This window comes from Dryas octopetala, chromosome 3, assembly GCF_963921425.1.
Source record: "Dryas octopetala chromosome 3, drDryOcto1.1, whole genome shotgun sequence".
NCBI lineage: Eukaryota > Viridiplantae > Streptophyta > Magnoliopsida > Rosales > Rosaceae > Dryas > Dryas octopetala.
In genome coordinates, this window is record NC_141368.1 from 174,277 (window position 1) to 187,145 (window position 12,869).

General features: G+C 37.7%; 4 protein-coding genes and 1 pseudogene across 5 annotated transcripts; 2 read left to right on the forward strand and 3 right to left on the reverse strand.

Annotated features, from left to right (window-relative positions):
- Nucleotides 1-1,173: 1,173 nt before the first annotated feature.
- On the forward strand, nucleotides 1,174-1,826 carry LOC147289067 (norbelladine synthase pseudogene; annotated as a pseudogene).
- Nucleotides 1,827-3,822: 1,996 nt separating this feature from the next.
- On the forward strand, nucleotides 3,823-5,286 carry LOC147289068 (norbelladine synthase-like). The gene is made up of 2 exons (XM_086236597.1): nucleotides 3,823-4,210; nucleotides 4,882-5,286. The coding sequence occupies exons 1-2, from the start codon at nucleotides 4,024-4,026 to the stop codon at nucleotides 5,196-5,198; spliced, it is 504 nt and encodes a 167-aa protein (XP_086092723.1). The 5' UTR covers nucleotides 3,823-4,023; the 3' UTR covers nucleotides 5,199-5,286.
- A 123-nt stretch (nucleotides 5,287-5,409) lies between these two features.
- Nucleotides 5,410-7,225, reverse strand: LOC147289069 (protein EXORDIUM-like 6). Its single transcript, XM_086236596.1, has one exon. It carries the CDS (start codon nucleotides 6,370-6,372, stop codon nucleotides 5,440-5,442), a length of 933 nt encoding a protein of 310 aa, XP_086092722.1. The 5' UTR covers nucleotides 6,373-7,225; the 3' UTR covers nucleotides 5,410-5,439.
- Nucleotides 7,226-7,778: 553 nt separating this feature from the next.
- Nucleotides 7,779-8,687, reverse strand: LOC147289070 (protein EXORDIUM-like). The gene has a single exon (XM_086234749.1). It carries the CDS (start codon nucleotides 8,685-8,687, stop codon nucleotides 7,779-7,781), a length of 909 nt encoding a protein of 302 aa, XP_086090875.1.
- An 831-nt stretch (nucleotides 8,688-9,518) lies between these two features.
- On the reverse strand, nucleotides 9,519-12,728 carry LOC147289071 (Acyl-CoA N-acyltransferases (NAT) superfamily protein). Of its 2 annotated transcripts, XM_086236523.1 has the most exons (8): nucleotides 12,444-12,728; nucleotides 11,903-11,950; nucleotides 11,527-11,557; nucleotides 11,188-11,404; nucleotides 10,954-11,098; nucleotides 10,729-10,828; nucleotides 10,414-10,642; nucleotides 9,519-9,958 (listed from the first exon to the last, which is right to left on the reverse strand). In XM_086236523.1, the coding sequence occupies exons 4-8, from the start codon at nucleotides 11,376-11,378 to the stop codon at nucleotides 9,772-9,774; spliced, it is 852 nt and encodes a 283-aa protein (XP_086092649.1). In that variant the 5' UTR covers nucleotides 11,379-11,404; nucleotides 11,527-11,557; nucleotides 11,903-11,950; nucleotides 12,444-12,728; the 3' UTR covers nucleotides 9,519-9,771. The 2 variants fall into 2 exon arrangements, with proteins under 2 accessions (XP_086092649.1, XP_086092647.1); XM_086236521.1 differs by lacking the exon at nucleotides 11,527-11,557.
- Between the last annotated feature and the right edge of the window lie 141 nt (nucleotides 12,729-12,869).

Consider the following 12,869-nt stretch of genomic DNA (forward strand, 5'->3'; position numbering starts at 1 on the left):
AGTCTACGGATGGGAATATTGATTTAAGCAAAGACCGATCATTCTCAAACATACACAATATCTAATGTGGCAATTATATACATATATAAGGGGTATCATGAATAAACCTAACTGGCTATATATATATATATATATATATGTATATATGATGTATCACTGCTTGTTGGTCAGGTTTCCTTCTGAGATTTGGAATACAATAAAGCACTATCCAAATGATGTCATTTTGTTTAGTCAATGTATGTTTATCAGTTCCACATCTTCAATCTATGTTCTTTTTTTTTGCATGAATGTGGATGAATTTTCTTCTTTTGGAATCGGGATCGAAATAGACTGGCCCAAGATTTCAAATGTGCTATGTATGGTCCAAAATAGAATTTCCAAATAAGGAATGGGCTGGGCGGTAAACACATTTTTTTGGGTAAGTAAATACTTTAAAAACCAAAAAGAGAAAGGGCAAGCCCCTACAAAAAGCTACAGCGCTCAATTGGCCAATATATAGGCCTAAACGGGCAGAACAAAGTAAAAATATAACCATTAAAATTAAGACCACAAAACGCTTAAACAGTTAGCAAGTTTACAAAAATGTTCTAAAATTAATTAGTTAACAAATTATTACCAAGCTAATTATCATTTTGGCGCATCATGTAGTGTAATTTTACAATTTGAACCGTTCATTTTTAAGTCCCACTTCAAAAATAAAAACTACATTTTAGACCTCACTTTGTATTTTAGTCTAAAAATAAAAAACTATTGGATTCTATTTGAATGAAGTTAAATGGTAGAGGCTTAAATTTCGAGAAAACAGGAGAGAGAAATGGAGAGGATGTCTTCTATTCTCAACACCCATGCAGGCCATGCCATGCTTATGACAAATGGATATCGCCATAAGTACCATATATCATGTGCTGACAGAAGCAATAACAGACAAACGCATACCGTTGGTAGGCATATATATATACACATGAATACGTACAAAGATAATTAATCAAGCACCTTTGCAGGCCAACTTGGATTAGATTCCAAGTCCGGCATGTTGTCCTACCTACATACGCACAATACACCTGTGTACAGAAATCACACACATATATATATAGATGGACAAATAAAACAATTTCAGAAAAGATATTTGAGATTGATATAATTAAATTAACTAGTTAATTAGAAAAGATCGAGATGTTTGGGCAAGTTTGGCATGAGGTGGAAGTGAATGTGCCAGCAAGCAATGCCTGGAATCTGTATAGCACACTACGACTGGCAAAGTTAGTAGAAGAGCAACTCCCTGGTTTGGTTGAAAAAATTGAGCTTTTGGAAGGTGATGGAGGTGTTGGAACTGTCTTCAAGCTTACATATCCTCCAGGTACGTACGTACCTAGCTACATGCATGGTCATCATGCGCAGTTCGATCAATCGATCTCGTAATTAATTAATTAATTAACCTGTAATCGGGTAATTTAATTTTGTTTTGATTCATTAATATATGTTTTGTTGACGGATCAAATTAATTATATGTATTAGGCACATTTGGGGATATTATCGATTATAAAGAGAGGTTTACAAAGATTGATAATGAGAAGCTTGTGAAAGAAGTGGAGGTGTTTGAAGGTGGGTTTTTGGATGTTGGATTTACGCTTTATCGGATTCGGTTTGAGGTGATTGAGAAAGGCAGCTATTGCTGTATCATCAAATCTACAATCGAGTATGATGTCAAGGAAGAGGCTGCTGCCAATATTGCTTCCTTTGTCTCCATCGACCCATTAGCCAAAATTGCAGACGTCGCCAAACAGTATCTTGAAATTGAATTGTCCAATTATATCAACCCTACCTAGCTAAACAATCCATCCGTTTTCCCTCTAGTGTAGACGTATCATATATAAATGTGTGTGTCTGGTTACAATATATAATAAAAAAGTTAAAACCCCCTGGAATATATAACTGTATGTAACGGGTACGTTGTTATTACAGATTAATTAATGTAATATTGTGTACTGTCGTGTAATTCTCTCCTTTCTTCCATCTATACTGCTTGCTAGCTAGGTTTTACGTCAATCATATACGTCCTTAACAGGGCTCTCACATATGTCAAAGTTCAATATTGAATCTTGAAATCGACCTGCGAGATCAGCTTTAATTTCGTGAGCATAATATATAATCGAAACTATGGTACCAGGCATAAAACAAGGTGCATTAATATGCACGCTATAAATGTACGTAATTTGCCGTTAAAGATATGGAACTAAGAGATGGCAACGGGACGAGTTCAGGTCGGGTTTGCCAATACAATATTTGGCCCGTCAGATAATTGGGTCTCCATCAGGGGTATTCGGAGTCCCTATTATCTTTTTTAAAAATAAATTTTGTATTAATAACTTACTAAATTAACATAAATACATAATATAGCAAACACATTAAAATTCATCATATTATATTACAACAACACTAAATAAAAAAAACCACTATTAAATTTTAAAGACAACAAAAATAAGATAAAAAATTAAAATATAATTATATAATATAATTTTTTTATTAAACGAGTATGCGGGTTTTTATTAATTATAAACTGGTATACGGGGTGATATGTGCGGATCTACAATAGTGTCAATAGGGTCAATTGACCCCATGAACTCATGGATGTTGGTGGAGTTGCAGGGGCAAGGTGTTTGAAGACATTGGATCTACAATTGTGTCAATAGGGTCAATTGACCCCATGAACTCATGGATGTTGGTGGAGTTGCAGGGACAAGGTGTTTGAAGAAATGTTTGAAAGAGGAGAGAAGACAGCATAGAGTCTCATATGATATTCAAAACAACGTGAGTTAGATGCAATTTTGGGGGCCCTCTTACAGTCCCTGGACTTCGACCTCCAATGTCGGATTATGATCGATCCTAATATTCGAGATCAAATTCGAAGAGTTTATCTACAAAAAGGTCTTGTCAACCTAGAAATCATACATTTTCTACCTATAAATCATATTTTTCTATTCAAAATAAATATTCGTGAGCTTCTTAATCTTAACCCCGTGACGTTCAATTCCTAGATTCGCCATTGTGAGGCGGGGTGAGGACGAGAATGGTATTATCATACCCGCTTAATCGGGGTGGGTCCCTGCGGGAATTTTTCCATTATAGCCATCCCTATAATGGAACAAAGATCAGATGCATCACGTTTTATTTTTTTTCAAGAGAGAGAAGCAGATATATCATGCAATCACATAAAAAAAACAGTGAAAGAAATCATAATTAAGAAAAAATAAAATAAAATAAATCATGTATTAAGAGATGTTGTGTAGTCTTTTCTTTGCTTTTGGTCCCCGATTCTGATAATCCAAAAAAGAAAAATCATTAAGCAATGGAAAATCAAAATTGAAAAAAAAAAATTAAGCGTCAAATTGTTTTTTATTTATTTATTTGGCCATGATTTAGACTCAAATTGATAATTACATGAAAACAGCATTTTTCTGCAGAATTAATATTGGCAATCGTAAGTTCGTAACTGATCGATATACATCATATACCGTGTAGCTAGCGGAAAGCTCCTGAAGATCAACCAAACAAATAAACTAAATTAAGCATTATGTGAATGTATGAATGTATGAATGTATGATCACATCACATCACCCTTAATTAGGGATTTTAAAGCAGAATTAATTATATATGTACATAAGTAATGTTGCAATTAATATTCACCAAATTTAGTCAACTGTTGGCTAATGCCAAAAAACATGCCGGCTGTATGTAGACGTATTAACGTATATATAGGCAATTAGGCATCTTGGAATTATAGTACTGTAGGCATCTTTTGATGTGAAGATTGGCATATTCGGGGCTCAGAGACTTGTCCTTTTTCTTCTTTATTAGGCATCTTGTTTCTGTAGAATATTTATTTAAATAAAAAAGAAAAGATGCCTCGAGTACTGTAGCCAGCTAGATAGATAGATAAGACGTACGACTTGATCTGAAACATCGGTGAATATATATATATGATATGATTCCCGAAGGAGAAATGAAATAAAGAGATCGATCGAGATGGTTGGGCGAGTATTAGAGCATGAGTTAGAAGTGAAGGTGGGAGCAAGCGAAGCATGGGAGCTGTATGGCACACTCGGATTTGCAACTCTGGCGGAGCAAACTCTTCCCGATCTCATTCACAAAATTGATGTCGTCGAGGGTGATGGAGGGGTTGGGACTGTTCTCAAATTAACATTTGCATCAGGTACCACGCCTGCCTCTTAATTACCCTCTATTCCTAATTTACATACATATATCTCAATTTCATTTTTGATTGTTAAATTAACATTAAATTGCATCACCTTAATTGAGTACTCCACAACCCGGGAGAGAGAGAGAGAGAGAGAGAGAGAGAGAGAGAGAGAGAGCTGGTTCTAGGCTTCTAGCTAAGCCACTCTTTTTTGTATGGTCAAAAAGGAGTGCCTGTAGCACACTACTCTTATCTGGTCACGTCTTGGTAGATTGGGTATGGGCTGTGTGTGGGCTTTGTCTGTTTTTCAGTTTGGACGGTTGTTTCCATTATTGTGTTATCCTGGACTCTAATGAATTGGGTCTTTAGATTACAGTATATTGATGATGGGTTGATATATTTAACTACTATATGGTCTGATATATTTAGCTACTTTAAACAGTATTATTGGGAGCAATATTCATGATTTTTCTTTTCCAGTATTGATTTATAATGATGATTGATGGGAGATGAGATGTGTACCTGTCAATTAATTAAGAAAGTCTTGATAATTAGTTGGAATCAGCAATTAATTAAGGATATGATATTATTATATATAAGGAAATTAACATTAATTAATTAATCACTTTTTGGTGAGAAGTTAATTAAGTACATATGGTAACACGTACGTACGTTTTGATTTTTAGGCATAGGAGGGCCTGGTAGCCACAAGGAAAAGTTTACAAAGGTGGATAACGAGAAGCGGGTGAAAGAAGTGGAGGTGATTGAAGGTGGATATCTGGAGTTGGGATTGACTCTTTACCGAGTTCGCTTCGAAATCATTGAGAAAGCCTCTGATTCCTGCATTATCAAATCCTCCATTGAGTATGACGTCAAGGACCAAGAGGCCGCTCTCAACGCTTCATCATTTGTCTCCATCCAACCATTTGCAAACATTGCTGAGGCCGCAAAGACCCATCTCATCAACATGCGCCTATCAAAAACTACAACTACTACGCCCTAATTAAATTACATCGATTCATCAATAAAGATATGTGTGATCGATGGACTAGTTCGTATGTACGTACGTATTTTGGCCTGGTATTTAATTTGGTACTCGGTGTGTGCCCAAAGTGAATTAAAACCAATTAATTAAGCATGCATGCATATATGCATATATACGTAGTGTTGAAATAAATTAAGAAAGCAAAGCAGTTGGGGTGTTGGATGTGGGGATCGAATGTGTGATGGATGGAATTCGTGAATTACATAAGGGTCCAGCATGAGGATGTTCGTGGGTTCCACACCGCCGGCAGCAAGAACTTCTTACCCTTGGATCCGTGGGAATTGAAGGCCCCACCGGTTTTGGGGTCCACATGTACCTTTCCTGCGTACCCCGGGAATGCCCCAGTTCCGAACCTCGCCGGGCAAGCCGTTGTGGCCTCGATGACCGCGCCTGCTACCCCCGGTTGTGAGAATCCGTTGTTGAATGGGTTGGTCACGGCTGCGGCCAATCCTCCCGCCAAGTTGACCACCATGGCATCCGCTCCGATGTTCCCATTTGGGGGTTGCAGTGTCACCCCCTGGGGCCCACCGTCGGCCTTCACGAACGGCCATGCACACGCTCCCGGGCACTCCGTTTCTGGGTTTCCAATCACAATGTAGGGCTGGTTGTTAATCACTCCATGCTCGAAGCATCTTCCCCTGCACAACGATGCCACCGTAACATCCCTCCCGGCCACGATCACGGCAAGAGTGCCGGGCTTGCCAGCGGTGGCCTTGGGCACCAGTGTCTTTATGAAGTCAATGGTCAACACCTTCCCAACAGAGCATGAGGCCTCCGTCTGCTGATTGACCACGTGGACTTTGATTGGAGGGGCGAGGGGGGTGTTTTTAGCGATGGATTGGTAGCTCTCGACAATTCTCCACCAGCTGGAGACCTGAGGCTCAAGGTTTGCACCGCCATCGAAGTTGAGAGACTTGAGGAAACTCCTGATGGTACGCTTCTGTACACGCCCAATCGCACCATAGAATAGAAGTGAAATGTCGACATTGCCCGTCAGGAGAGGGCCTCCGTGGTAAGCGAAGGGGGGAGGGTGCTTGCTAAACCCGGAAACCAGAGGCATTAGTACTACCAGTACTAGCAGTAGGGAGAGAACCAGACCAAGGTTAAGGCGAGATGATGATGATAAGCCCATTTTATTCTTTCTAATTTATTCTTCTTAATTTCCGTCCCTAGCTTTGCTTGCTGCATCTTATTTATACACACATACATACATAAATACACGGCATAGGCTATAGCTAGCCACTAATCAACCAACGAATCATCTTAACTTACGGAATTCGGACACCACAAGATAATTACGGACCCAGCTAATTAATTAAGAAGAAGCTACCTATATATATATATATATATAGTCAGGGATCTTGACCAAAAAAAAATAGTAAGGGACACATGGGCGCATACCTAATTAAAGATGGATCCTATTAAAACAAACAATTTAAAGGTAGTTCAAATTGGTTAAAAATGTTGAGAGAAAAAACTCACATTGAAAAAAAAAGAGTCTAAAGGTTTTAGTCCTTAAATATATAATTAAGATCAAATATTGATCGACTTCAGTCATGTTCAATAAGATCAAAAAGGGGTCAAAAAACTAATGTCAATATTTGATCTTACATCATTAATCTAAATTTGAACTTATCCCAGAATTAAAATCGAATTTCTTATTGAAAAAAATAGTCTTACATAGTGCATGTATTATCTAACGAGTTAAATTAATTTCTCACTTGCACATTCCTAATTGCTCTATAATGAAAGTAGTGCTCTATACATGCTTGACCGATCATCCTATTTGAGATTTATGTACAGATTTGTGCTGCAACTCTTAACGTTTTGATTATATAATTAAGTACATTTTTTTAATTTTGTGATATGTAACGAACTCAAAGGAAGAGAGGACATGGAGGTTCAAAGGTCAAACTGTATGTGAAATATTTCATGGACTTATTTTTCTTTCATTTATAAAGCAGAGATCAATGGATGTCGTTGCCCTGCTCGTATATACGATATATAGATTTTGTCACAGTACCCACTAGAAGAACATATATTGCTCATCGATCATTAATTTGGAGCGGAAATTAAGGATATGCCACCATACAATTAATGGGTTTACATCCATCTAAATCATTTCAGTATCTATATATATATTATAAATTTTTCTCTTTTTAGTATGGATAAAAGGATTCAAATTTGGAGTTTCGTCTAATATAATAGAGATCGAGACGTATCATTAAACAATTAGACTGATCTACTTGTACTATTTTTGTTTATTAATCTAACATAACAAAGATAGATTAGTTGGTATATAACTTCGATCACTTTAATTAACTCTTAACGTACATAACAGATACTTCAACTTAATTAAAAGTAGTACGTGAACACCAATGGATGATATGCTTGAATTTGTAATATTATATATACACAGCAAATAGTACTTGACAAAATTCCATATTGAAATGGAGGTACGTACGTAGGCAGGGCTAAACTAAAAATAAAGAAAAATGGCCGGATGGAATGGATGCATGAATGAAAAGATGATTGGATTTAGGCAGGGGTCCAGCAAGAGGATGTTTTAGGGTTCCAGATGGGGGGGAGCAAGAACTTGGAGCCCTTTTGTCCAACGGCATTGTAGGCCCCACCGGTTTTGGGGTCTTTCTGGATGTTTCCATAGTTAGCGGGGGGGCAGGCGGTGGAGGCCTCGAGAGGGTGTTTCTTGGGTCCCTCTTTGAAGAAGCCGTTGCCAAAGGGATTGGTGACGGTAGCAGCCAAGCCAGACGCGAAGTTGAAGAGCAAAGCATCAATGCCCATGTTCTGATTGGGTGGCTTGAGAATGGGACCCGCAGGGCCGTAGTCGGCCTTGACGAAGGGCACCCCACAAACTCCGGGGCACTCAATTTCTGGGTTCCCTACAATCAGGTAGGGGTGCCTGCCAATCTCTCCATGCTCCGAGCATTGCCCCCTGCACAGCCCTGTCACCGTCACATCCGGAGCTGTAAGAATAACTGCTATGGTGTTGGCCTTCCCCTTAGACCCCGTTTTGCACTTATCCACAAGACTCTTTATGAAGTCATGGGTCAACACCTTCCCCAGCGAGCACTTGTCGTCGCTCTGTTGAGTGCCCACTTTGATTTTGATCTTTCGGGCACCATCAACCGACTTTTTGTTTTTAGCATCAGCTCCTGCCACATCTACGTAGTTCTCCACGATATCCCACCACTTGGAGACAGCGCTATGGTTGTCATTCAGGGACTTGAGGAATCTCCTCAACAATTTCCTTTGTTGCTTCATAAATTTACCATAAAAGAGGATGGAAAGGTTCACTTGCCCAGTCAGCAGAGGGCCTCCGTGGTGAGTGATTGTGTCCTTTTTAGCTTCTCCGGAAACCCAAGTGGGTGTAGTAAGTAGGAGGAGTAGGCACACTGCCTGCACACAGACAAAACAGGATGATCCCATGCCCACTTTTATTTTTCTTCCCTTATGAATTCCTTTTTATTTTGCTCTTCACCATTGCTTTCTGCATTCACACATCCATATATATGACAGAGGGAGAATTCAGATTGAATATGCATCACCTACTATTACTATGCCGGAAATGGAGCTCCAACTGTTATCTTAATTCAACCCCCACCACCAGACTTAGAAGACCTCCATCAACTCATTTTCGATATATTCATCAGCCATCACAAGTAGATCCATCCATAAAATAACCTACAAACTAATTTTTGCTATATTTAGGAATATGCATGCATGCATGAATTTTTTAAGAAATTAATAAGGAGATGCATGTATGAAGATTCTGAAGAAATAGTCAAATGGGTGTCGAATTAAAATGAATTTAATTATTAATGCAGGGACGTTCCATTAACTTCCATTTAAATTTATAGATCTATAAATTAATAATGAATATATGCATTCGTGTACTGTGATTTATGAGTGACAGAATGAGCATATATTCAATTACAAGTCCAAGAATAGCGAGGGTATTTTAATTCAAGACATTAATTTAATTAACAAACAAATGAGGTTATATTATTTTTATTTTGTTACTTTTTCTGGTACGAACGAGGTTAAAGGGGAAGAAGGAATCCGTTAATTACCGTGTAGACACATAACGTGGGTAACAAGCGGTTAAGATATAAACATCTGTATTTATGATTCACTTTCACTTCTTTTTTTGGCCCGGGATTCACTTTCACTTGATCATGCAGCGGGTAAGTTTTTCTTAATTAATTTGCTGAGGGTTGAGGAATGAGGATAACTTTTAAAACCAAAGGAACAAACAGGTTAACAAGGAACACCCAGTTATCTGATCTAGTACAAGTTGTACAACACAACACAAGAGAATTTATTACATTACATTATAAGACGTTATTCGATACTAAAATGGCTGGGGGGGTTTTTACTTTTACACGATCAACATAATTAAGTACATAACTTCTCTACCTGGTCATCTCCCTCTCCCTTTCCCACTCTCTCTCTGTCCTCTCTCTCTGTCTGTTGACACACCCAAGTACGAATATAAACAAACAAATTATCATCAAACACACTCATACCCTGTACACTCTGCTGTCACGTTTCTCCTGCTTTGTGTTGTCGATATAAGGCAATGGGTTTCTTTACATTTAGGCCATTTTGGGACCTTCCTATCTTCATTCTTCCGTAGTCTTGCAAACACCGACTTAAAACCATTCCTCACATGATTCAACGTCACTGTAACAAGCTCTCTGCAACATAAAATAACCCAATAATTAATAACAATAACTATTATCACTTCAGCAGTACTTGGCAGCTGCAAACGGACCTTAAAATAGGGAGACATTCACCACAATAATCATTAGTTGGGAACAAACTGTTCAAACCAGACTGTTACGTGCATCTGGGCTCTAGGTTTCTGAGTTACTACAACAAATTGCTTAATTAAAGTTCAACTTAAAAACTGGGTTCTTCTTACTTCTTCTTACCAATCTTCTAATTTATGTATATATTTCAAATGCTTCAAAAGAATCTAAATTCAGGCCATGGGTGATTCTTCTGAGCTATCTGCCCAAACAAAAATGTTTATAGCAGGCAGCCAAATTGTTCAGAAATTTTTTCTCAATGAATTGCAAATTTTGCAATCATCTTCATCAAAACATGTGACATATCAGAATGAACCAAAAATAAAGGATACTGTACTTACAATGGTGAGCAAGGAGACCGACCGCCATTTACATAGTAAACAAACAGATATGAATCATAATGCTGACCGTTGATCAAGTAAAAGCCTGGCAATCTTCTTACACACTTGAATGACATTTTCTTATACAAAAGGATTGCGGGATGATTGTAAGAAATAACATGCAAGTAAACTGCCCGACAGGTTGGAATACTTGAGGCATATTTTATGACCTCACGAATAAGTGCAGAAGCTGCAAGTCCAAGGAAGGTCAAATTATATGGTCACATAGTGAAAGGAAATCCCATAATTTATATCAAACAAGAGACAAACTCCTACCTATGCCAAGATTTCTGAAAGATTCTACAACTCCCAATGTCAGAATGTAGACTAAGGTCTGATCTGATTTTGATGGGTCGTAATTGAGCAAATCCCCTATCTACAAGGCAATTTTTTTTTTTTTTAAAACAAAAGAGTTAGGGTAACTCACAAAATAAAAAGTATCAGCAAAGCTATTCTTTCATATACATGCAGGAATTAAATCTAGAAATATAAAGTACCCACCTCACTTTCTCTTGCAAGAACAATTCGTGCCGTTACAAATCCAATAGGTTCGTCACTTTGACCATTTGGACGACTTCGATCAACAGCTGCCCATGACACAATATCATGTCCATGGACTACATTTTGAAAAAACTCAGACTCGTACCTGTAGAGAGTAGCATAATCTTTTGTGAAGAAGCTATGTCATTGTAACAAAGCATGTACACATGAGAAAGTATCAATGAAATTACGTACCTAATAGGAAATAAATCAACATGGATTTGCTCTAAGAGCTCAAGGTCAGACGGTTGTATAGGCCTATAGCATATTGTTGGACGATGGGGAAGTTTTGGGTTCACCATTGGGATTATGTGGTCAATCCCCTGCAAATATTTGATATACTTGGAGAGTTTGCACATGAACTTCTCCTTCCATTTATGCCACATCAGCCACAAACGCCATGCAGTAGTTCCTGGCAAGCGTAAAAGAAATCATGATCTCCAATAGTTTTCATAATTACAAATCTGGCATATCAGGCCAGCTGTTTTGAACTTTCACTTATGATTAGGTAGGTTGCTTCAGATTATAACTTATAGGTCATTAGACTGAACTGGTAGCTGATTCTCTAATACTCCATTTAATTTCAAAGAAAATATTAGCAAAATAAATATATTCAGGAAACACTATCCAATTCAAATACTCATCAAATTTCAAATTTCCCTTCTCAATCTCAATTGTTCTGCAACTTGAGTAAGACTTTCTTGCTTCAAAAATTTATAACACAATCAGAAATTTTATGTATTTTTCACAAAGGCCATGCAAGAATAACAAGTTGAGTACACTATGTGGAAGGTAACTGCAAGTACATTGATTGCCAAGATACGAAGACACAAGGTATAATTTTATAGGTGTGACAAGCTTATGAACAGATATGGGAATAGAGGTGAAACTTTTTTATTTAAAGTATTACCTTGACTGACGCTTTGCTTGACTATGAATGGGACTCTTGAGGCTTGGCCTGCAGGAATCAACTAGGAATGTCAATTTACCAGTAAATCAGGTCTCAAGTTTAGACAAAAAACCAGAAAGGTTTAGAAGCAGAGTTAATAGACGATTGTATTTGTGTGTATTCAAACTCAACAGAATGACCAATTACTAATACGATACATATGAGTTCGACTGTAATTGACTAACTGTCCAATTGAACTGAATAGAATCAATCCCCTGAATTTAAACAGCCTGTAAAAAAGACAGACAACGAGAGAGAAAGAGCTGGGACCAAATTACACACCCAATCCAATCCAATCTAATCCAACGCAGCAAGCTCAGTTGTTTTAGTGCAACAAATTTCAAACTTGATAGCAAAGTAGAAAGACAGACAGGAGAAAAGAATTCACATCATACACTAACCAATTAAATTCAAACAACCATGTCTTAATTTCCCCATAAAGAATATTAATTTGAAAGCAAAACAGAAACCCAGCTGAGAATGAGATCTCAGATGGCTTTACCTTGTTGGGTGCCTGAGAATTGAGATAGAGAGAGAGAATTGAATTATTGAAGCGTTGGGTTTGGAATCGTTTGGTTTGGTTTGCCGCAATGTAAAATGTAAAGTATGCCTTTCTCGGTCGGAATCGCTTCGTTGGGTTTGGCTTAATGTAGATTTGGAATCTTATTATGCTTTCGTGCCACTCAGTTTTCAATCTCTTTTTCTCTCTCTCTCTCTCTCTGTGTCTGAGATGAGTAGTCTCAGCTCTCAGGTAAGGTGACATCCACGACGAAGACTTTCTTTGCATTCTCTGTCTCTCAGGTAATATATATATATATATATATATATATATATGTATATTGCTTTCTTCTCTGTTTTGCTTTTGGGCCAAAATATCTCACTCACTATGACCACATTTTATGAAGATGGGCCTTGCCGTCTTGAGTTT

Coding starts and splice junctions, on each gene's coding strand:
- LOC147289071 (XM_086236521.1), bottom strand. CDS start 11,378: ATGTGGCATAAATGGAAGGAGAAGTTCATGTGCAAACTCTCCAAGTAT. Junction 11,099..11,187: donor GTTGATTTATTTCCTATTAG/GTACGTAATTTC, acceptor TACTCTCTACAG/GTACGAGTCTGAGTTTTTTC. Junction 10,829..10,953: donor TTCTTGCAAGAGAAAGTGAG/GTGGGTACTTTA, acceptor ATTGCCTTGTAG/ATAGGGGATTTGCTCAATTA.
- LOC147289070 (XM_086234749.1), bottom strand. CDS start 8,687: ATGGGATCATCCTGTTTTGTCTGTGTGCAGGCAGTGTGCCTACTCCTC.
- LOC147289069 (XM_086236596.1), bottom strand. CDS start 6,372: ATGGGCTTATCATCATCATCTCGCCTTAACCTTGGTCTGGTTCTCTCC.
- LOC147289068 (XM_086236597.1), top strand. CDS start 4,024: ATGGTTGGGCGAGTATTAGAGCATGAGTTAGAAGTGAAGGTGGGAGCA. Junction 4,211..4,881: donor CAAATTAACATTTGCATCAG/GTACCACGCCTG, acceptor TTTGATTTTTAG/GCATAGGAGGGCCTGGTAGC.